At 35.6% G+C, this 25,884-nt stretch overlaps 2 protein-coding genes across 23 annotated transcripts in view; one reads left to right on the forward strand and one right to left on the reverse strand.

The window, feature by feature from the left end:
* Positions 1 to 75: 75 nt before the first annotated feature.
* Positions 76 to 9,129, reverse strand: hexd (hexosaminidase d). Its single transcript, NM_001077167.2, is given in 12 exon segments — positions 76 to 467; positions 630 to 719; positions 795 to 905; positions 1,029 to 1,101; positions 3,120 to 3,202; positions 3,292 to 3,490; positions 3,570 to 3,641; positions 5,954 to 6,137; positions 6,272 to 6,436; positions 8,432 to 8,519; positions 8,603 to 8,718; positions 8,815 to 9,129. Coding segments are annotated over 12 exon segments (1,443 nt in total). The 5' UTR covers positions 8,899 to 9,129; the 3' UTR covers positions 76 to 289.
* A 1,317-nt stretch (positions 9,130 to 10,446) lies between these two features.
* The window catches only part of arhgap12b (Rho GTPase activating protein 12b), a 106,648-nt gene continuing 91,210 nt past the window's right edge, over positions 10,447 to 25,884 (forward strand). For 21 of the 22 annotated variants that reach the window (XM_087274827.1, XM_087274782.1, XM_087274783.1 and 18 more), the window contains exon 1: positions 10,479 to 10,638. The gene's annotated coding sequence lies outside the window, so the exon portion shown is untranslated. 22 annotated transcript variants of the gene reach the window in all.

Raw genomic sequence — 25,884 nt, forward strand, 5'->3', positions numbered from 1 at the left:
TGGAAACTAAAGTTTAAAATGGTTTATACTGCACAGAACTTAATTTAATTCATGCACATATTGATTGATAATCATTTAAAATGATACAATAAGTGACAACTTTAATGTTACAGTACATTTATATTACAGACAAGCATTTTTGTTTTTGTTTTGAAACAATACAATATTAAAAATTCACAAAAACAAGCCATCTCAGTTGTTTAAATCTGCTTTAAATGATCATTTAAGCAAACATCTAACCAGGATGGAAAGTTTTTAAACAAAACTTGTCCAGCTTCTATTATATTGATTATATACAGAGTCCCATTTCCTGTAAAACTCTTTCAATGTCTCTCAGCAGGTTGTGCAGCGGCTCCAGAACTGGGGTAACATGTTGATCCATCCATTCCTGGACCGTAGAGTCCGAATAAAGCAGACGCATTTCAGCCCTCACCTCCACCACCTGGATCTCCACAGCATCAAGAATCCTGTTTGACCAGAGAAAAAACAAGGTTATATTATGTCATAGGGACCCTGATAAAAATACACATGAATATGACTGTGATGCATCAAACCAACATCAAGGGCAACTATATTTAATATGTTAGTATTTTTCAATTAAAACAAAGTACTTATAATACAAGACTTACATTTTTGCTTGTGTTTTAATCTGTTGTGCAATAAGTGGGTTAACAGTCTTCTTCTGAATGTGGTAAGAAGTAAACCAGCCTCTCACAAACCTACATTGTGCAAGAATAAATGTTTAGTGAGAAGTTACCAATAAAGTCACTAAAAAAGTTTAACCATAAACTTACATGTTGTTCTGAAAATGTCTCAGCTCTGCAGACTCCAGCGAAGACGTCAACTTTACTATGAGTTCAGCTAGTTTCGCCCCAGCAAAGGTAGAAGATGTCCTGGGAGATAATCTAGGACACAGAGGCCAAAGAATATCCTGTAAGTGAGTCTATTTTAAAAGTAACCCATGAGGTTTTTTAGTTTTAAACTCATATGCTTTTTTCTTTCAGGGCATAATTATAAATATATGGTACCTTTCTGTGTCTCCTACTTCCACAGTGCCAAGTGTCTCAATTACTTTCTTTTGCACCTCTTCAGTAAAGCTACCTGTGAAGAAAGAACAGCTTAAGTCAATTTAGCATTGTTCCAATGTTGCATTGTGCAGTTTTAAAGGTTCCAGGTTTAGTTTCAGAGTACCCCTACTATTGGTTTACAACTTTCAAGGTCAAAAAAATTTATTGCAATAACACCTTTCTCACAGTGTTTTACTGTAAATGGTTAAATATAAACCCCTCCACGTCGAGAGTGTACTCTTCTCTAAATGGTTACATGGTCTAGTCCGTTAGTCCGTTGTAATTGGTCAACACATTACACACTATGATGGATAAGCAGTGTTGGGGAAAGTTACGTTTGAAAGTATAGTGCACTACAATATTGAGTTATTCCCCAAAAAAGTAACTAATTGCATTAGTAATTACTTTTAATAACTTTAATTACGTTAATAGTTACTTTTTAATGGAAAGTAATGCGTTATATTATATGCTGTTGGTCATAGGGGAGTGGAGAGCATGAGACTGAATCAAGTGACGCTCCAGGGACAGACAAGTCTTTGCTGTCATTCTTTCCGTTTCCAACTTTCTGTAGTGATGACGGGTGATACATTAATAAATTGTTTGTTTTTTAACCAGTCGAACCATTTCATTTAATTGAATGGAATTGTCGTGAAATGGTCTGTGTCTTCAGTACTAACATACCAGATACCCCCTCTGACTTGAAATAAACCAATATCCTGAGTTATTCAGTTGCTAGAACAGTACAATGACTTATCTGCTGTGAAAAGAGACCTGATGATGATGAGTTGCGAGCCGACTGTCTGTTTTCTCACAGTTACTTTGAAAAAGTAGTATTATTACGTAACGCGCCTGACTTATAACATGTTACCCCCAGCACTGTGCATAAGCAATGCCAATTACTGTCTGAATTTTAGTGTTCCACAAGAATGTTTTGATGTTGGGCAAAAAAATAATGTGAATAATGAGAGATGGAAATGCATTTGTGGAAATAAACTCTGACATAGTGATGTGAAAAAATTAATTAGTTGTTCACTACAAATACGATTTCTGAAATACAACCTTCTTGAATTTGCCTCCAACAACAGTGCTCAAGAATTGATGCAGTTCTTTTGTGAATGTTTTAATTTAATTCTAAAAGCATCAATGCTTCATCAATTATTTAATTAAATTCAACATCCACAAACAGCTGTAATACACACTATATGAAAGGTAATATCCAATAAACATTGTTTTGCCAGCAGTAAACACGCAAACCAGGGCAAACAAAGCTTGGCACACAAAAGTCTTCTTAGAGCTTCAAATAATTTCAGTTGTACCACTGAAGTCGCATGGAATTTTTTAACAAAGATTTTGGATCTTTGAAAGAGCTCTTTGAAATGTCTCAGGGCCATTTCTGTCTATGAAGGGTCTGAAAGAGCTGGGAAATTGTACTTAAACATTTTGGACAAATTTGGGTGATGGTCCCTTCCTGCTCCAACATGACTACACACCAGTGTTTAAATCAATTTCCATAAAGACATAAATGACCTAGTTTGGTGTGGAGAAACTTGACTGGCCTGCCCAGAGTCGTGACTAAAAACCGACTGAACACCTTTGAGATAAATTGGATTGGAAACTGCAAGCCAGTCCTTCTTTTCCAACATGAGTGCCTGACCTCACTTGCCTGGCTTCTAGAATAATAGTGAAATATTCCAATAAACACACTCCTAGCCTTCCTAAGCCTTCCCTTAAGAGTTGAATCTGTTAAAGCTGCAAAGGGTGGACCAACTCCATATTAAATCCTACAAAGACTGGGATAAGTGGGCTAAATATTTTCTTTGCTTTTTATTTCCACCTGGGGATGCCCATACCAAGGCCTGGTCTCAGGGCCATTTCTATCTATGAGGGGTCAAAGAGATCTCTGATTAAATCTAAAATATCTTCATTTCTGTTTAAGGACAAATGAACGTATCACAGGATTAGTAGGACATGAGGTTAATTAATAACAGAATTTTCATTTATGGATGAACTAAGTCTTTAAAAGCAATCTATATTTAAATCAAGGAGACTGACCGTGCTGAAGAGTTTGCAAACACGATGCCAAAGAGGGCAAACCCAAAGGCATCAGCTCACACAAAACGGACAGGTGGTCATACCTTTAAAGACAAAAAAGAAACCCATACAAGTTATTTTTTTGCCCAATTGGAAGATTGCAACTTTAACGCGAGTTAGAACACCCCCAAACCTTTGCCATCCAGTTAGAGCAATTCCCTGTAGTTCGATGCCAGCTGACAGATTGGATGCTACATTGAGCCACTGTAGATGGTTGTCCACATGTCTCTGAGTCCCAGTTACGCAGGTGTGGACGGTGGTCGAGCCTTTAAAAGAGCTGGCGGCCCATTGTTGTGACATACCAGCAGACTTATATAGCTCCATCAGCGCAACTGTAAAGAGTCCATGTCCAATGGTCAAGCATTCACATTAACAAATCATTAAAAATGTGTGATTTCAAACGTGCAGTACCAGCATTATTGACATCCAGAGTAGGGCTGTAATCCCACAACATTGGCTGCACTAATCCAACAAGACCACTTTCTAGAACAAGATCATAAATGGGAATTAATGTTAGTATAATGCAAACAATTTTGTTATGAATTAAAATATGCAATACAGTAATATATTTATCCATAGCTATATTTAAAGGATGTGGAATATTTATGTGAGGCATTTAGCCAATGAAGGCATGGGTGTTACCTTTAGCATATCAAAGGGAAAGAGGTGAAAATATCACAAACATGTTAAAAGCAACTGCAGTTTAAAGGATAGTTTTTTTTTGTTGTTGTCTTAGAAACACCAATAACCTGAGTTTGTTATCAGGAAAACTACTTATTTAAATGAACATTTAACAAATTGTTTAAAACAGTTGTTAAAATGCCAGAATGAAACATTTACCAGTTTAAATTATAGGAACAACTTTTATGATGTAGGTTAAACTGACCTTCATTCAATACAAATCACCAAAAGAAAAAAAAAAAAAAGACAAAGAAACTTTACAGGCCACTCATTAAAATACTATTAGGAAAACCATAAAAGTATTTGTGGGGATTATTACAACACTTTTGTGCCCAAAAATATTATATATATATTTTTTAATTAATCATTGGCTATTTTAATACATCAGCACATACAAATACAGTCTTAGCTATACAGTAGGAAATAATGAAAAATATACAAACAAGTAAACAGGATAATACAGTCAGGCTAAGAGCTAAATATGCACCATAAAATAGAAAATCAGGAGAAATTATTAATTTAATGCCAAAAAGGGGTCCATAGCTGCCAAAAGTCATTGAACTTTTGATGTATTTCATAGGTGAGTTTCTCGAGTGAAAAAGCGTACAGTGCATCCGGAAAGTATTCATAGCATTTATTGTGTTACAGCCTTATTCCAAAATGGATTAAATTAATTTATTTCATCAAAATTCTACACACAATACCCCATAATGACAATGTGAAAAAAGTTTTTTTTTAATTGTTGCAAATTTATTAAAAATAAAAAACCTGAAAAATGACATGTACACAAGTATTCACAGCCTTTGCTCATTACTTTGTTGATGCAATTTGGTAGAAATTACAGCCTCAAGTCTTTTTGAATATGATGCCACAAGCTTGGCACACCTGTCATTGGGAATTTTGTTCTTCTGTAAAGTTCTCCCCCCTCCACAGAAGAATGCTGGAGCTCAGACAGAGTGGCCATCGAGTTATTGATCACCTCCCTGACTAAGGTCCTTCTCCCCGATCTCTTAGCTTAGGTGGCCAGCCAGCTCTGGAAGAGTCCTGGTGGTTCCAAACATCTTCCACTTACAGATGATGGAGGCCACTGTGCTGCTTTGCTGCTCTGAAATTATTTTTCAGAGCAGCAAATAATTTTCTGTAACTTTCCCCAACCTTGTGCCTCGACACAATCCTGTCTTGGAGGTCTACAGACAATTCCTTTGTCTTCATGCTTGGTTTGTGCATTGACATGCACCGTCAACCCTGGGACCTTATATACACAGGTGTATGCCTTTTCAAATCATGTCCAATCAACTGAATTTACCACAGGTGATCTCCAATTATTGATGAGTGGAAACAGAATGTACCTGAGCTCAATTTAGAGCTTCACGGCTAAGGCTGTGAATACGTCCGTACATGTGATTTTTAATAAATCTGCAACAATTTCAAAAAATCTTTTTTTACGTTGTCATTATGGGGTATTGTGTGTAGAATTTTGAGCAAATAAATGGATTTGGAATAAGGCTGTAACATAAAAAATATGTGGAAAAAGTTAAATGCTATAAATACTTTCCAGATGCACTGTACATACTTAAGACAACCACATTTTAAAGGAGGGTACCTGAGGAGATGACCACAATAAATATAATCAATTTCAAAAAGTTAGTTAGCGGTTATTTGCCCTTACATAAAAAAACAGTACTTTATTTAAAATTGTGAAGGTTATATGCTACTTTTTAAACATAATGTTGACAACACATTTATTTCTCTTTTTTGTGAAGCTCAAGCAGTAGAACATTCTGTTAGAAACACCAATATCATATGAAATAAAATGCATAAATGTAAATACCCAGAGGTTTTATATCTAGTACCTATTTGTAATTATATATCAACATATTATAACACAATATATGGGTTAAGGTTCAGAACCGCCTACTAAAAAAAAATATTTAATGTAATTTTAATTCTATCATTTACAGTTATTCAAAAAATACAAATGAAAGAACAAAGATTAAAAAAAGAGCAATATAATTTGCATTTGTGAATAAACAATCCTTTAAATCATATGAATTTACATTTGACACTGATGAATAAATGCATCATTGTACACAACCAAATGAAGAACTGCTCACCTTTGATAGTTTCAGAAGTCATGGATCTGAGCATATCATCCCACATAATCAATTTAAGATTGGGCAAACTCTCCTGAATGCTTTTTGCCACTTTAAGGACATGACCGAGGAACAGCTGGTGAACATTTCGACCTGGAGCAGTTAACCATTGTTTGGATTCATCACCGAGACCGAGCATGTACACCTATGAACAGCATGTTATTTGATCAAGACAAATATTAAACCAGGACCATCAACTTCGATGCCAAACATCTTTTTTAAGATCTGAGCAGCAGTTTATTTGGGAGTCACGTATTTTTGATGAAGAGTGTATTATACCTCATCGGCTCCGATGTGTAAGCTGGTACTATTAGGGTGGAGCTTCATGACTTGCTTTAGCATTTCTTGGACCAGCTTGACTCCTCGATCACAGTTTGGGTTCAAGGTGCCCAGACAGCAGTCCACCTCCCGCAGATCTCTGAACACCTTATGTTTCAGGACAAACTGAAGAACAGGTTTTCATATTAAACAGAATATTATATTATATTTAGAATAGAATATTATATTTAAAGTTTGAATATCTATATTTTATATACGGTTTATAAAACAAATGTATTTTATTACACTCTGTGAAATTCTCCCAAGTGATGTTTAAAGGAATAATGACATTTTTCAAGTTATTTCCTATATTTTTTATTCTGAAGAAAGTCTTATTTCTTTTAGTTTGGCTGGAATAATTATTTTAAACATATTGTTAGTCTCCTTAAGGAATGTTTTCCCCAATTGGCTATCTGATAATAATATACTATTTTTATATTTTTGAAATCTATATAAATATATGTTTTGCTCACAAAGGCTGCATTCATTTGATCAAAAGTACAGTAAAGACATTATTATTGTGAAATGTTCACTAAATTTAAAATAATTTTTTTCAGTTTGAATACATTTTAAAAAAGTAATTTATTCCTGTGATTCAAAGCTGATTGTTTTGATAGAGTGAATTTTTTTGATGGATGTCTGCTGCAGGATGGAGTAACACATATCTTTTATTATGTCTTTATTATTATTAATAAAGTTGAATGTTTAAGAACCTAGATTATATGATGACCTTAGTGTCATCTAGGCACGGGTCTGTATAAGTGTCTGATGGTATGATAACCTTGGATAAAAATATCACTAGTTCATGGTATCACATTATTGTAATTACTGCTCTAAAATACTTTTTTTTTTAAATGTCTGGGTAAAAAAAGAAACAATACTCTTATTGAACACAATATGTTTTATTTTAGGAAACATATATACTATTTTGAAACAGCAAACATGTCATTGGGGGAACATGTCACAAATCATTGACTGCTAACTTCATTAGTTTCAATAACACATAAAAATTTTTACATATACCTTAGGAATGGTATAACAAAAAATTGTGACGGTTTTAAAACCTTGACTTTTCCAAACCATGATTAACCTTGAAACCGGTTATCGTCTCATGCCTAGTTTCATCCCTCTTCAGTGTCAAAACTGGAATAATTATGTTTGTTATTGAATTTTCTGTACCAAAAGGTTCTTCCGGCCTATTTAGAGGTCATGAAGACCTTGATGTGGAGTTAAACGTTTGAATGATTGGAAACAGCCTTGAGTATAAAACAGTTTGTACTTTGTTTGTGTGTTCTATTCTTTGGTGGGTCATTCTTACAGGTCTGGGGTCAGCTCTTAATAGCCTACTGGTTGTCTGACGCTTGTATGCTTGACGCCAAAGTAATCATTGGAGATATTGTTTGGAATATTGGAGATTGGAGATGTCTGTGGAAAAGTCTATCTGTGTTTTAACCAATCAGATATGATGCAGTTAGTGACGTCATGTTACAGTATAATTGCTGATGATTTGAGATTGTAAGCAGAACGGCCTACAAACTCTTTGCGAGTGTTAAAGCTGGCTTCTGCTAATGAAAACTATCCTCATTAAAATATCTTTGATTGAATATTTGACTCCGGCTCTTCTACACCTGACAGATTGGTCAGTTTTTAGTTAAAACTGTTGGTTTCTCGAAAGTTTATTAGGCATTATTCCAGTCTTAATGTACATGTATAAAAAGTACTGTAAATTATAATGTTTGTACTCCTCAGTTCTTTTAAAATTCTGAATATAAAAATATAAAATAAGGCTCAAAAATACATTATAGAAAAAAAAGAATTGTTATTAATTACCATTATTGAGCACCAATAGTAAATAATCAGTAAATCGTATTCTAATGAGTTCTGAAGAATAGTGTGACAGTGATAACCGATATAATGAATAAATAGAATCAAGGAAATAAATTACATTCAAAAAATAAATTCAGTAAATGCAGCTTAGTGCAGCCTTAGCAAGCAGAGAAACTAATCTGTGTCTGTGTGTCTCCATATTTATACATTAATGGTTTTTCATTTATGGCAATTTGATATTGAACTAGAAATTTCTTCAACTGTGTAAATGACAAATATCAGTTTAATAGTTACTTCCAAGTGTCCAAACGTCTGCACCAGCGGAATGATCTCCAGCCCTCTGCTACTGGCAGCATCCTGGATAGACGCAATCTCCTCTCGGCTGTTTGGATATTAGGGATTTTGTCATTTAAAATCTCAAACAAATAAACAAATACTCAAATATTATTGAAATACACATATCACCTGTATGGAGGCTGAGATTTAGACTGAAGAACTTGCAGCTCTCCCTCATAAGGAAACATATCCTCATATTCAATGAGCAACCCATTGGCACCAAGATCAGCAAATAACTGGATCAACTGAAGACACATCATTGAGTTCACATGTATGATAAGATTCTTTATTAAGATTTAAAGCAAACATTTAGACCGTAGGAGTTGAAGCAGTAACTTTACCTCAATGAAGTAACCAATTCTAGGAGGAGCCCCTTTTAGGTCCAAATGGACAAACTTTTTGCAAGTGCGCAATGACAGGTCCATAGCAGGTGATGCCAAATAAAAACGACTTAAATATATTTTGATACTATATTTACATTGCTGAGGCGATATACTTTAGGCTAGCCACATTTTGTTTATTGTCATTTTAACAGAAATGATACTGAAATAGATTTTTTTTATGTACCTCCAGCTAAAAACGTACTTTCATTTACTTAAGTCAACGAACCTCTGTTTACCATCCTTTACCGCACACTGCGCAGCAACCTTTTAAACGTCTTCTGAAAAGCACAATGGTCTTTGTAGTTTTTTGTGCATTTTTTAACGGTAAGGGGTTCAGATTAGGACTACAAGCGCATTTACCTCCGCTTAGAAACGGAAGTTGTGAACTGTTGTCTATAATTTTAAAATAAAAGTGATTAAAATGCTTTCAAATAAAAATATATGTATTTAAAAATCGTATTTTCCTTGATTTAATACCTCTGATCAAAATTAGTAAATGTAGTATTTTAATTTAGTTTAAGTAAACTATGTGAAGTCAGACTTGCCAACAACAAGCATAACTGAATAGCGATTAAAATATTATTGTAGGTGTTTATTCCTAATGGTCAAGGTGAATATTCAGGTAACTGGCAAATGTATGTTTTTAATTTATTCAAACACACTGTGCAAAAATAATTATTTAAGAAATGCTTGAATCTTTAGCAAGAGCATTTTACAGCTGACAAATGTCTCACCCTGGTGGACATTTTGTCAATGTACACTTAAGTTGTAAATTCAAATGATTCATGAAGCAAATTTAACTTCACATACATGCAAAAACAATTTTAGAATTGTTCATAAGTGTGCTGGATATAATTACTTTTTAACCCTTTAACTGCCCTACATTGAAACAAATATTTTGGATTGCATTTCTTAACTCCTAATGTCGCTAGTTTACACACTCAATGCATTTTTATGGGTGTTTCCCAGTGATGGGTTGCGGCTGGAAGGGCATCCGATGCATAAAACATATGCTGGATAAGTTTGTGGTTCATTCCACTATAGTGACCACTGATTAATAAAGGGACTAAGCTGAAAAGCAAATGAATGAATTACAGTCATATTTATAATCAAGTTATGTTTTAAATTTAAAAAAGTGATATCACAAAAGCTCTTCAGAGATTTCGTTTAGGCATTGTACCAAAAACAGCCACTGGGTGACACTCAAATCCAAATTTTAAATCATTCTCTTACCACATACCTATCAATTTCTGTCAGTTTTGGAAAATAAAAAAAATTGATGGCAAGATAAAACTGCAAATAAAAAGATTTTGCAACAGATTGGGAGGAGCTTGCTGAAAGTTTTTAATGTACTGTTGCAATACACGTTGCTTAATGCAATAGAAAACATAAAATAAAGGTTTAGTGTATAATAAAGTCCAGTGACCCAAAGTTATGCATGCAGAACCACGCAAACGCCTCTGCCTGCTTTCCACTGAGCAGAGGGGGGATCAAGAGCCTTGCAACCCCACGAGGGGGCCTGATGCGGTAACACAGGAGCATCAGCAGTCTGACAGAGCTTCACACAGGACAGGCGGGAGCGCGCAGTGACGCGAACGCGCACTCGCTCACCCACGGAGACCGACTGCGATTGGAAGCGCGAGGCGGTCAGATCGTGTGTTTTGTGTTGCTGCCGAGCACTATCTTTTTTACACGAGTGCCGAGGACTGCAAAGGGAAAAGTTTATTTCAGAGACTCTCCAACTAACGGGCATGGCCGCTCCCAGATCCCCCTGAACGCCAGGTCAGTATGGGCAGTTTCTGCGTTCATTCTTATGCTTCAAAAGCGCATTGTTGTAAATATAAAGAGTTGCATTGTTGCGAGCACTGGGGACTGATTGTTGCACAGCGGTTTGCTACCTTGCGGCCAGCCACTAAAGCCGCTTTGGGGATTCGTGGTTTGGGGGAACCTGCTATCATGCTGCGGCAAAATACTCCCATCAGGCTTTTAAATTACAGCCATGTGTTTTAACACGCAGTTGATAGCCAGTCACACTTTCGTCTTGTTATGAGATGATTCATATTATGTACATTTGTATCTGTGTATATTATTATTTCAGCTTTTGTTTTGATTAGATTTCTGTCATCAGTCAAGGGGGTTCAAACGGTTCATCAAAGTTGTTGTTATTATGGATAACGTTGGAAAACTAGTGTTGGCTTTCCCTTTGGAATCATTTTGTTTAAATTATTGTGATGTCAAATCACTTGTAATTGATCACAGTATACATTTCTTGGGTAGAACTGTTAGTTCGTACTTTTGGTGTTTTGTTTAAAAGTTTATGGACCGAACCGACCCCTTCCCCCTTTCCCCCGCGGCCTCGCTGTCGCCTTCGCCCGGGGAGGGACCGCACTGTCGACCGCGATGAGTGACCAGTGCAGCCGACCCAAACAAAGGCGGGTTACCAGGGGAAACGGGTCCTCTAGTTGTGGTCTGCTTTGGGCTGTGGCGATGGCTCACAGTGCTCATCTGCATCTGTATTGAATGAATGAACCGCTGGAAGGAAAGCAAATGCCGTTTGACGTGTGAGAGAATTTTCTGATGCTGAAAATCAAGTAATGTCGATAATGCGTTTCCCGCCTGCAAGGTCACTTTGTGTTCACGGCTGCTAAGTGGCTGAGTGGATTAGACAAACAAACCCGATTTATTCTGCCTGGTTGTTTGTCGGCATGATAAATAGTTTAATCAAAAAGAGAGCTACTCTGAAGTCAGCGAGATGAATGACAAAGAGCCATTTCAGAGCATCAAGCCATTACAAGGGACACTCAAGACACTAGATGTAGCATTTTATTCTAATTTGTTGTGAGACTTGCCAGATTTCGTATTATAAACATAATTAAATAACTGAAATACAGCTGAGACTGCTTAATTGGCATTCTATAAATGTTTTGTCTTTAAATATAATCTGTAATGAACAAAACACTTTTGTTTATTTAATTGAATAGGGTATTATTTGCTTAATTGCGAAGTGTGAACATAAATGGCACCTCTTGTGACTTCCTAGGTTGTAAATGAATAACTGTGGTATATTTTGTAGGTGAAGGTATTTTCAATAATAAAAAGGTGATTATATTCACAATTTACACACAGAGAACCCTGCTTGGCACATGAAACAAATGCACTGTAATATCAGTGTTATGTAAAAAGGAGTTGAAAGTGATAGTTCAACCCAAATTCTAGCAGAGCTTGAAAATTTCTACGAGTGTTTCTTCTGTTGAACACCAAAGTAGATATATTGAAGAATATGTGAAAGCAGCAGCCATCGACTTTCATAGTTTTTCTTGGATTAACAAGTCTGAGGATTTTTCAATATATCTTCTTTGGCGTTCAATTGAAAATAAAGTTTAAAGTATGACAGGATTAGCATTTTTGGGAGAATTATGATCTCACCAGGTACAGCCATAAATATTCCATATTAGCAATTATTGAGAGAGTTGTATTTTACATGTCTGTAAAAGGTGTTTATGGAAGTGGTGTTGCTGCTTGACCAATTTGACTGGAAAGCGCAGTGCAGCATCAAGCAGACCATCCCTCTCTCTCACTCTGTACATGAGAAGCGCAGTTTAGTTTGCTGTCTCATGTCACAGGCCAACTTGTGATAGAGTCGGCGGAGTTCGGTTCATGTGCAAAGTGAATGAGGGATGGTCATCATCACACACTTGTCATACACCATCGTTCTGCATAGTACCTTTACAAGTTCAACACCCTATATAAAATTTTATTCTCTAATCTTGATTTTAACTTATTTTCTAACTGTATAAAATTGCATATATATATATATATATATATATATATATATATATATATATATATATATATATATATATATATATATATATATATATATAAAAGCTAAAACAACACAATACTTGAGTTTTTTTTTGGTCAACTTATTTGTTTTTTGCTCAATTCACTTTTGTAAAAAATAATAAGTTTACTTAATTCATATTTCAACACAAATTGATTGTGTGAAACTCAGCATTTTTACAGTGTACCCAGCCAGCCATATAGATGCATGACTTTTTTTTATTTTTTTTAATAAAGATATAGTTCTTCTAGTTCAAATGTGGGTGAAAGTCATGTTTAGAAATGAGAGCGTGACTGTTAGTGATGGATACTGTGGCCTTTACACAGTGTCAGGTGTCAGGCCCTTGAAGTGATCAGGTAACTGGACTAAATGTATTGTTTCTACAGAGATCAAATACTACTTCTTTATTCTGGTTCTATATCGAAGCCATTCAAGGTTTTTTAATTGCAAGGAATAGTTTGCAAAACTTTATTTGCTCCGAAAGACATGTTATCTGCACAAACAAAACCAATTTTCTGAAAGAGGATGACAGTGTTTGAAAGCGTAATCCTCGCCAATCTCATGGATCCCCCAAGCGCAGACTGTGGGATTTCAAATGTTTTCTTGTCTAGACCAGATGTCCATATATAAACACCGTTTGAAATCTCAGGTTTATTTTTCCCAGGTTCCAAATATAGAGACACTGGTTGTACTGTTTGACGGGCCAAAAATCCGCATATTCTATGATAAACCTCAGGTCGCAATGTTTGCCTTTCTCTAGTGAATTTACATCTAGCTGATGCGAAAGTGGATCATGTTGGCCTTTATTGTAAATGTTATGTAATGACCTAAACCGCTGCGCAACAATGCTTAATTTGATCATGTCCAGAGTGTAAACTGTCATGGAAACCTCTGGAGATTAATTTACAGTAGCAGAATGTTTTCTCAAGTTTAAGCAATAATACAAAAACTGTCTGGTTAAAAATTTGCTGTAATTTATGTGCCGAACAAGTTGCTCCATTTGGGAGATTGATTAATCTCTAGGTGGCATTTGATTCTGTTTTTTTCTTTCTTTGTGCTGCAATTATAATTCGGTTAAATACAAAGACAAAAAAATGCGACTCAGTGTAGCAGTAGGTAGTGCTGTCGCCTCACAGTAAGAAGGTTGCTGTGTCGCAGGTTCGAACCTCGGCTCAGTTGGCTTTTCTGTGTGAAGTTTGCATGTTCTCCCTGCGTTCGCGTGGGTTTCCTCCGGGTCCAAAGACACGCGGTACAGATGAATTGGGTAGGCTAAATTGTCCGTAGTGTATGAGTGTGTGTGTGTGTGTGTGTGTGTGTGTGTGGATATTTCCCAGAGATGGGTTGCGGTTGGAAGGGCATCCGCTGCGTAAAAACGTGCTGGATAAGTTGGCGGTTCATTCCACTTTGGCGATTAATAAAGGGACTAAGCCGACAAGAAAATGAATGAATGAAGGAATAAGACAAAAAGTTTTGTTTTCTAATACTTTGGTATTTAATAAGGGTACAATACTGCGTTTATTGTGTCTCCTAAATGTTTCAGCAATATTTTAAACATATTTTTAATACGTTAAGACTAGGGTTAGGGTTAGCGCCTAGACTGCAGCTCTGCACAAAGCGTTTGGCCATAGGAGAAACGGTCATGCAGAACTGAGCCTGGTTTCGCTCAATTTAAAATTTTTAAATTTTTCACTTTCGCCAATTGGTGAACGTTTTTTTCCTCGCCGCTGTCGCCACTAGCTTGGATGGTTTGGTACCCGCAGAGCTGCGCATCAATGGATTTGCTCTTCAGTGTTTGGACTCTCAGTAGTAATTATTATACCACACTTAGCTGAACTGAACTTAAACACTGAAAACTGGACTGACACTGTTTCATATATGTATTGATACTGTTCAATAATCTACAATATAGAATATAAAGTCATGGTGCTGTGGAAAAATAATTATTCATTGTGTTTGACTTCCAAAGGGACTAAGCCGACAAGAAAATGAATGAATAAATGAATGTGTGTGACTTCCATGAGCAAAGAAAGCGTTCTTGCAGGACTCTCAGAGTTCATCAAGATTCTTTGGATTCATCTTTAATGCCTCCTCCTTCATCATACCCCAGACATGCTCAATAATGTTCATGTCTGGTGATTTGGCTGGCCAATCCTGGAGCTCCTTGACCTTCTTTGCTTTCAGTAACTTTAATGTAGAGGCTGAAGTATAAGAAGGAGCGCTATCCTGCTGAAGAATTTGCCTTCTCCTGTGGTTTGTAATGTAATGGTCATGCCAAATGTCTTGATACCTCAGGCTGTTGATGTTGCCATCCACTCTGCGGATCTCTCGCACACCCCAATACTGAATTTAACCCCAAACCATGATTTTTCCTTCACCAAACCTGACTGATTTATGTGAGAATCTTGGGTCTGTGTGGGTTCCAATAGGTCTTCTGCAGTATTTTTGATGATTAGGATGCAATCATCTACCTTCTGCCACTTTTCCAATTAATCAGCTAAGTCAAGTTATTATTTGTTGCTCTTACAACAGGGAACGACAAAAGGACTTTTGTCAGGTAGTGTATGTCAATGATGTTCGACATTATGTTTTAGATTTTCAGTGAGTGCTAAATGGGTGGACTTGATTGTGAAACTCTTATGAGTTGCTTAAAGCCCAAAGAGTGAAACTTTATAAATACTTTCCCAGCATATATGATGCAGCACATGAAATTCAGTGTCTGTTCAGTTCTGTTAATGTGCCAGTCTTACTCATCATGCTTTAAATTTGGTTGTAATTTCTTTTGCACGTTGGCCGCAGTGACACTGCACTCACACCCAGAGGAGACCTTCCATCTGCTCCTTGTTTATAAAAGCTCCACTTTGGTTTGCAGTCAAGTCCCCAAATGGGAGACACATGGTCGATTTCAAATCCTTGTGTGCTACTTTTTGATCAGATATGTGTGCGTTCACTTTAATGAAGACCTGCTTTCTCTTCACAAAAAATTGTTGTTGCTGTTGATTGAAATCTGGCATCAGAGCTTTCACCTAAGATCTTCCAGTCTGTGGTGTGTAAATAATGTTGCTCCCTTTCAGATGCCATCCTCTCCTTCTTTCATCAGAAATCATTAAAGGCTTTTATTTCTCAGGCTTCTTCCTTGTGTTAACAGTGCAACCCAAGCTTGCAAACGTGAATGACTCCTGTGGATGTTATTGGCAGAGGGAGAGGATGGACTATGTTTAGCTCAGTACACAGTGTCTAGGGAGGACAGGGCAGTTTTGCGGGCAGACAGACAGGCTTGTTGTAAACTTTATCAATAGGTGGTGGATTACCAAAGAATAAAAAAAGATCTGTCAGTGATAGTTAAGACATTTATAGAATTGCAAAAGAACTCTTGAACTTTCTGAAAGAAATTATGCTGTCAATCTGCATATTAGATTGGTTTCTGAAGGATCATGTGACTCTGAAGACTGCTGGAAATACATTGTAAGATTATATTTGTGAAATATTATCATATAATTAGTTTTCTGCTAAATTTGCTGATATTTTCCTCACATGCAATGCACTGAATAATTACACCTGTATAACCGAAAAGTATAGTACATTGTAGGGCTTGCACAATATATACTTTCAGCATCGATATTGCAATGTGCAAATTGGCAATAGTCACTTTGTAGGATCTGTAATGATGAGTTTGAAGTGTAATTAACCAGAAGACACAGTTTGAATAAAGTTGAACCCTAGTAGATGAACAGTTTTTTTAAAGCCCTGTGTCTACAATAGTCAACTTTGTCAAAAGAAATGAGTGTAGTTAACTCAAAATTTAATAAAAGTTAATTCTACTGATTTGATGAGTATTTAACTCAGTGTTGAAGGTAATGAGTTCATTAAATACCTCATTACTTCAACTTAAATGAAGTTCACGGTACTCGTATAACTCAAATGGTTTGTAGCAATCTGTTTCTTCAAAGGGTTTGAGTTGCCTTAACTTATTGTATTTTATACTGTAGTACTCAGTTGGTTTGAGTTTTCTTCATTTATCTGGTTTTACTGTGCTTAAATTGCTTCGTTTACTCATGGATTAAGTTCATTGTACTTATTAGGATTAGTTTTTGTATTTAAATGGTTTGTGGCAATCAGCTTCCTTAAATGGTTTGAGTTGCGTTAATTTATTGGGCTTGCAGTACTCAGTTGGTTTGAGTTCTTTTCATTTAACGTGTTTTACTGTGCTCAAAATGCTACCTTTATTTAAATGGATTAAGTTCACAGTACTCATTAGGATTAGTTTTTGTACTTAAATGGTTTGTTGCAATAGGTTTGCTCATACGGTTTGAGTTATCTTAACTTTTTGGATTTTACAGTGTAAACTGTCATTGGGCACTATACAGTGTCATTTGGGCTCTACAGAACAAGTCTCCCCCTACAAAATCATCACAGTCACAGATCATCATCACAGAATTTAAAATAAAAAATTATAATACTTTTCAAATAGAGTTATGAGTAAGGCCACATGGAATCAGTGCACGCAGAAATCTGTATATTTACGCAGATTTTCAGCCCATCTTGGAGTATTTATTTAGTTGTGTGTAAATGTTTATACATTTATATTTGTTCAGTTTTTAAAATTCATTTCAATAATATTATTGACTAATATGAAAATGTTGATATGATTTACACAGTTTGTAAAGTAATAATTTCTGTTTTTTAATAGATATATGATAGATGTTACAATTCGCTATATTCTTCTATGTGAAGCTGCTTTGACACAATCTTCATTGTAAAAGCGCTATAAAAATAAAGATGAATTGAATTGAATGTATTATGAGACTTGCTTTGTTTACTAAATAAATGGCTCTGATAGGATTTTTATTGCAAACATTAAATAAAAATTAAAAAATAATAGTTTTTTATTCAACAGTTTTTAGTTTTTAGTTTCGATACACCCAAAGTCATTTAGCATAAATCCACAGAGTTTTTACAATATTCTGCACAGAAATGGCAAAAAATGCCCACAGATTCTGTCTGGCCCTAGTTATGAGTCATGAAATTAAATTATTAATTAAATTATATCATTTCACTTATTTTACAGACCTCAATATATATCAATGTATGTCTATTTGACTTTCAAAGTTCCGCTGTTTGTAATTGATTAGCTTTTAATGAATCATTATATAGATGGTCTTAGAGTAAATAACTTAACATATTTTTGGGTGAACGAAACCTTCGTGAAGACCATTTATTTGTTATTTTTGTTGTGGTTTATTAATAGTTGTTTTACAGAGCCTGTCTCTCTGTTCACTCACAGGATCATTAGTTTAGTACTGGATGTTCCTAGTTCACTTTGGCTTGAGTTCATATGGTATCATTTCACACTAGGGGACCATTCACGCAAGACACGTTTTTGCTTTTAAAGCACCAGGCGCAGGGCAGTGGAATTGAGACAAGTTTCGTAAAAGTTGAAACTTGAGCACCAAGTTTTTAAAACATTGTGTCATTTTGCAAAAAGCAAGCCGCAAGGTGCAAGCACCACAGTAAAATGTGTCTGTGGTGCACAGTATAACTTAGGAAAATGCTGAAAAAGTAGAGCAGGGAATTTAAAAAAAGAAAGAAATCACTGTGAATTTCCCCTAAAAAGCTGTAATCGACACTGTTTAGCAGTTTTTCCTCATGCTCTTATTTGTTGTTTTATTTTAATCAGTGTCTCTTGTCTTGGAGTTTATGCCTCAGTGTTTTGGAGTGCCTGTGGTGAGGCTTGATGAAGTATGTAGGAAATGAAAGGATGTGAAAGTGTGAAGTTGCTGCCAAGGCTGGCATGAGTGTCTAGTGCAGAATGCGAATACAGAGGGAGAGCAGATTGCCTTTAGCTCTGCATCGGTTAAACCAATGCTGGGTCAACTGTCTTCTCTGGTATAGAAGAGATGTGTTGTTGTGACAAGCGCAGTGGAGGGGAACAGGTCGGTTTCAGCAACAGCCTTCAGTTTTATGTGCCTTTAATTTAGATGTAGGACCATTAAGGCCAAATTACACAAGACAATGACTGTTAGGGTAGGATGCAGATATAATTGTGAAAATTGTTAATATCAAAGTCACAATAAAGGCATGGAGGAAATCATATATTATTGAATCTGTTAGAACAAGTTATTTTCCAGCTGTTAAACATTTTAAACACAGACAGCCAGTCAGAATCTACATGGTTCCATTCATACTTTTCACGTTCATACTGTATAGAACGTACTTTTCTAACGGCCGAGTAGTACGTTTAAATTCAAATGCAGTACCTACTGAGTAGTAGGCGGTTTCGGACGCAGCCCTTGTGAATTTTATTTTTTTTAATATGATAATATCACTATGTTAGTTTTAAAGGGGTCCTATTTTGCCCCTCTTTACAAATTGTAAAATAAGTCTATGATTTCCTTATAGAGTGTGTATGTAAAGTTACAGCTCAAAATACCTCATTATTATTAATGTAATAATTAATATACATTACAAATAATTTTTATGACTTTTTAAAAATTTCCCCTTATAGGCTTTGATCTAAATTGTGCTGATTTGGTGACTTCTCTTTAAATTCACATGGGATTGTGCTCCAAAAAGGACGGAGCTACAAATGCCTGTGCATCAGCATAGTGGCTGATTTGAAACTGGACTAACGTTATCTCTGTGAAAAACTGAAAATGTAAAAAAAAAAAAAGGTAGCTCAGAAGAAGGCAGTTTAACGAGCCTTGAGGTATCAATTTGTGCCACATTAATAATCCTTTTAGTGGCTGACTGTTTTTATAGTGTATTTAAAAAAAAAATATTCAATTATTTTTTTACTATTGGAGGCTGGTTATATTCACACACTGGTGCCACACAACTGTTTAAAACTTTTATAAAAGTAAATTTTGCATAATAGGTCCCCTTTTAAGGTTTAAGCTAAACTGTAAAAAATGCTAGGTCTCACACGATTCCTTAACTAAAATTTGCTTATTTGTTTTTACAAATAATCGTGGATTTAATATAAACCAATTAAGCTGTCACAAACAACTCAGGAATTGTGTTGATTCAGCTCATTTTAAATAAGTAGTTTGAACAACCAGCAAAAATAATGTTTTTGAGTATTGTGTGCTCCTAAACAGTGATAAAATCCATATTTAGAAGATATAAACATTCAAATCTTGTAGTTTGTCACCTCTGCCTTAATGGATCACCGATTTTATAACATTAACTCATACTTGTTTCTCATAAAATCTTCTGACCAATCAAATGCTCTATAGCAGTGGTCACCAAACTTGTTTCTGAGGGGGGGGGGGGGGGGGGGGGGGGGTCCTGCAGATTTTAGCTCCAACCCTAATCAAACACACCTGAACAAGCTAATCAAGGTCTTGCTAGGTATACTTGAAACATCCAGGCAGGTGTGTTGAGGCAAGTTGGAGCTAAACCCTGCAGGGACACCGGCCATCCAGGACTGAGATTGGTGACCCCTGCTCTATAGTATTTGACATGCCCTGCCACCTTCAAGATGCTACTCACATACTTTTCAATTGATGTGCTTGAAATTAACCACTTTCATGTCAGTGCTGTAATAAAAACAAAACTCTATTGGCTGTATTTTTAAAAAAGGGGAACGGCTCTTTGCATATTTCTGTTTAAATTGTCAGAAATTAAACAAAAATGCTAATTTCAAAGCACATCACGCAACCTTTAAAATTAAATATAAACTATGTGCATAATCATAAAAACTTAGAAGTTCAAAGTTACAGCTGGTATACTCACTTTAAGTAAATTAAACTTGTTGCTTGTAAGACAATGGTTAACTCACTTTTAAGACTTTTCAAGTAAATGAACTATATAGTATTTTATAAGCAAAATGTTATTCTGCAATGGTTTGGGCACATTTACACTTGGTGTGAACTGATCTTAATGGCCTTTTAGTACATCTCTAAATCCAATGTTTATGCTTGTCATGTCACTGTCTCTTTGGTTTGATTTACATCATTATTTTGTGTGCAAGTTTAATAGCTTGTTAAAGAATCTACAACCGACAGCATGAGAGAGGGAGAAAAGCTGACCAGCCTGACCTCTTTATAGATGAGACGCAGGTTCATAAATTCAAAGCTTAGCTCATAATCAAAAGGTTTATGAAGATCAGGCGTTTTGATAAAAGCCAGCTGCTCCCTGCTGCATGAGCAGGAAGGCAGTAGCTTTTATTTTATAAAAGACTATATAAAAGAAAGCGTATTGCCTGTGAATTATTTGTATGTGCGCACGTGAGTCTGTGCTTGACTTAACAGCGTGAGGTTTTCTCAGTGGAGGCATCAGTGCAGCCTGTGTCTGGTTACAGTATTTAGTTTCATTCAGTCTTAGTAACCTCTATCAGTTCCTCTTCTCCGTGGCTATTTTGAGAGGTGCCTTATGTCACATCAAATCCGCATCTAAAATTTGACAGCACCGCATGGCATTACACTCAATGAGCAGGTTGTATAATATTTGTTGCTATTTCCAAATGTGTAGTAAACCCTTCGGCTTCAGTGACTGACCGTTTAAGGACAGACCATGTGGATTAACTTGCTATAAGTAGAAAGGGTGTTATAGCTAGAATGTGCGAATGTTTTTTTTTTTTCTTATTTTGTAACCGTACTTTTTACTATTGGCACAAAGTTTAGCTGAATATTGTCTTCATGTTACGGGTGTTGTATGATATTTTGGCTTAATAGATAAAAAGTAAAAGAATAATAAATTGTATTATTATATTTATAAATATATAAATCAAACCAGTTATCAGAAATAAAATGTAAAATTTCAAAAGGAAAATTTTTTTTGCTTCACTTTCGTCAATTGGTAAAGTTTGTTCATCGCCACTATCTTGCTTGGTTTGGGACATGTGGAGCTGCGCATCGATGGATTTGCTCCTCAGTGTTTAAACTTTCAGCAGTGAAATTTAAACCACACTGAACAGAACTAAACAGGACGGACAGAGATTTAAAATTATTTTATGATCAACAAGGCTGTATTCATTTGAAAAAAATATAGTTATATTAATGTTGAGAATTGATATTGCAATTTAATATAATTGTTTTCTAGTTTAATATATTTATAATTTAGATTTTTCCCCTGTAATGGAAAAATTTCAGTTGGTGTTGTGTCATCCCTCAGAAATAACCTTTAATATTTTAATTTGGTGTTTATTTAATTTATTTTTATTATATATAATAGGGCTGTGCTTTTAATTGAAATCGAATCGCAATCGCAGTTTTAAATGTTGCGATTAGTTGATCGCAAGAGGCTGCAATATAAAATAAATAGGTTTATATGTAAATAAAAATAACATTTCAAAAACAGTCTACTATGCTTCAGAAAATTAAACATGCTAGACTTTCTGTGATGGTGTCGTGAGGCATCACAAACATGGTATCGGTTGTTATGAACTATGCCACATTACACCAGAAGAAATGATTGAATCTTGTGTCACGACATCCATTTGTCGTTTACGACTCCCCACAGCACCCTGCGTCAAAGAAATCATGCCAAAATCGTGTGATCTGACGGGGGCTTTATAACTAGACAATTGAGTAGGGACAATTTCGTTCTGCCCAATCAGAATTGCGCAACTGAACTATGGCCACAATAAAAAAAAAAAAAGAAAGCACTGACAAGTGGGATTATGGCGTCTGCTGCTTTAAAAGCATTAATAGACAAATTAATATAAAAGAAAAACAGCATTTGTAATATGGGAATATTTCGGTTTCAAAGTCACAGGCGACGGCTGTCAGATTATTGAGCTCAAGCTTGAATTAAATGAAAATCAGCTCAAAGCTTGAATTAAATTGTAAATCAAATCGCAATCGCAATATGTCAAAAAAATCACGATTAGATATTTTCCCCAAAACGCACAAACCTATATATATATATATATATATATATATATATATATATATATATATATATATATATATATATATATATATATATATATTTAAAATGTTTTATTTTATTGTTGTTTCAACATTTTGAGAATTTGTTTTATTAATTATAAATAATATTTTGATAGATTTTGTCTGAAAAGAATGACATTTTCTGTATATGGCAGAACATTAATGTAAGAAGTGTAATGTTAAACAATTTGTGTGTGCTTGTTTGTCTTTATGAATTTTATTGTTTTTATTGTTATTATTATATTTGTATTATTTAATTTGTATTTTTATTTTTTAACTATTTATTTATTTATTATGCCATGAAGAAAGTCAATGGAGCTGACATGATATCAAATATAAGGCAGGATACAATTTTTATGGGAAACCATTTGAAAGTCTGTCACTTTTAAACGATTTAGTGCTTTCTTGGTCATTAAATCTTAAAAACAAACATAAGCCCTAACTTATTAACGGTCGTATATTTACCAGATCCAACTTTCAAAGCATTCATTTCAACGACCTATGTATTTGCAGTTGCCTACAAAGCCAGCCAATCAGATTAGAGCTTGCCAGATCGTAAAGTACTTTCATTTATCCTGCATAGTGTGCATCAATACACCTTTTTTCCGTACATGCACAAGGACTAAATAGAACAAAGAGTCAGAGAAATGAAAGCAAGAGTGAATCCAGCCGCTCTTTATATCCGGCCCAAGGCTGTCACAATCCATCATCTTTACGCACCATATGTGAACGTGACAGTGTATATTTAACCTAAGAATGCTTAAAGGGGATTGTGTACATGTGAGAGAAGTATATGGAGCCAAACAGATGCATGTTGGGAGTAGAAATGCATCTGCAGGCAATACTCTGTCTGGAAAATATCTCTCAATGATCGGTGTATGTGTGAGAGTGCCGTTGTGTTCCTTGAGACCTGTCATTGTAATTTGATCATTGGATTACTGATATGCTGGTTGCCATGGCCTCCTTATGCATGATTAGGTTACCGTGCGACTGTCCTTGATGCTGGAAAGTACAGTAGTACAGTAGCTTTTTTTAATTTGTGTGATTTGTTTTCATTTTTGTTTAATGCAGTGCATTTATTGGTACTGTTGGCATCAAATAAAAGATAGTCTTTTGTTCATTTAAAAAAAAAAAGGTTTAAGTGGAATTGATTAGATCATTTGGTTTGCTGTTGTTGTGTTGAGGGAACGATTAACTTTTTTTCTTTTTGCAAATTTTACAGATCACCTGTAGTTAAACAGTCAAGTTTGACCATTTTTTATTCAATCCAGCAGGTCTCTAAGTCTGGAGGGAGCACTTTTAGCTTAACTTAGTATAAATAATTGATTTGGGTTAGACCATTAGCACCTCACTAAAAAAAGATTAAATCTTTTAGTTACCCCCAAACCTTCTTCACTCTTTTGTTGTTACCCATAGACGTTCTTGATTCTTCTGTTGTTACCCCCCAAACGTTCTTGACTCTTTGGTTGTTACCCCCAAACGTTCTTGACTGTTCTGTTGTTACTCCCAAACGTTCTTGACTCTTCTGTAGTTACCCCTAAATGTTTTTGACTCTTTGTAGTTACCACCAAACATTCTTGACTCTTCTGTTGTTACCCCCAAACGTTGTTGAATCTTCTGTAGTTACCCCCAAATGTTCTTGACTCTTCAGTAGTTTCCCTCCAACATGCTCAAAACGTTCTTGATTCTTCTGTAAACATTCTTGACTCTTCTGTAGTCACCCCAAAATGTTCTTGACTCCTCTGTAGTTACCCTCAAACCAGCTAGAAACGTTTTTGACTCTTCTGTAGTTACCTCCAAACGTGCTCCAAATGTTCTTGACTCTTCTGTAGTTACCCTCAAACGTTCTCGAAACGTTCTTAATTCTTCTGTAGTTACCCCTAAACGTTCTTGACTCTTCTGTTGTTACCCCAAACAATCCTGACTCTTCTGTAGTTACTCCCAAATGTTGTCAAAATGTTTTTGACTTTTCTGTAGCTACCCCCAAGCATTATCAAAACGTTCTTAATTCTTCTGTAGTTACCCCCAAATGTTGTCAAAATGTTCTTGACTCTTCTGTAGTTACCCCCAAACGTTCTTGACTTTTCTATAGTTACCCCCATACATTCTTGACTCTTTTGTAGTTACCCACAAGCATTATCAAATTGTTCTTGACTCTTCTGTAGTTACCCCCAAACGTTCTTGAAACGTTCTTGATTCTTCTGTAGTTACCCCCAAACGTTCTTGACTCTTCTGTTGTTACCCCAAACAATCCTGACTCTTCTGTAGTTACTCCCAAATGTTGTCAAAATGTTTTTGACTTTTCTGTAGCTACCCCCAAGCATTATCAAAACGTTCTTAATTCTTCTGTAGTTACCCCCAAATGTTGTCAAAATGTTCTTGACTCTTCTGTAGTTACCCCCAAACGTTCTTGACTTTTCTATAGTTACCCCCATACATTCTTGACTCTTTTGTAGTTACCCACAAGCATTATCAAATTGTTCTTGACTCTTCTGTAGTTACCCCCAAACGTTCTTGAAACGTTCTTGATTCTTCTGTAGTTACCCCCAAACGTTCTTGACTCTTCTGTTGTTACCCCAAACAATCCTGACTCTTCTGTAGTTACTCCCAAATGTTGCCAAAAAGTTCTTGACTCTTTTGTAGTTACGCCCAAGCGTTATCAAAACGTTCCTGACTCTTCTGTAGTTACCCCCAAATGTTGTCAATAGTTCTTGACTTCTCTGTAGTTACCCCAAAAGTTGTCAATGTTGTTGACTCAAATGTTGTCAAAATGTTTTTGACTTTTCCGTAGCTACCCCCAAGCATTATCAAAACGTTCTTAATTCTTCTGTTGTTACCCCCAAATGTTGTCAAAATGTTTTTGACTCTTCTGTAGTTACCCCCAAACGTTCTTGACTTTTCTATAGTTACCCCCATACATTCTTGACTCTTTTGTAGTTACCCACAAGCATTATCAAATTGTTCTTGACTCTTCTGTAGTTACCCCCAAACGTTCTTGAGACGTTCTTGATTCTTCTGTAGTTACCCCCAAACGTTCTTGACTCTTCTGGTGTTACCCCAAACAATCCTGACTCTTCTGTAGTTACTCCCAAATGTTGCCAAAAAGTTCTTGACTCTTATGTAGTTACGCCCAAGTGTTATCAAAACGTTCCTGACTCTTCTGTAGTTACCCCCAAATGTTGTCAATAGTTCTTGACTTCTCTGTAGGTACCCCAAAAGTTGTCAATGTTGTTGACTCAAATGTTGTCAAAATGTTTTTGACTTTTCTGTAGCTACCCCCAGACATTATCAAAA

Source organism: Danio rerio, chromosome 12 (assembly GCF_052040795.2).
Source record: "Danio rerio strain M-AB ecotype USA chromosome 12, GRCz13ab, whole genome shotgun sequence".
Taxonomy (NCBI): domain Eukaryota; kingdom Metazoa; phylum Chordata; class Actinopteri; order Cypriniformes; family Danionidae; genus Danio; species Danio rerio.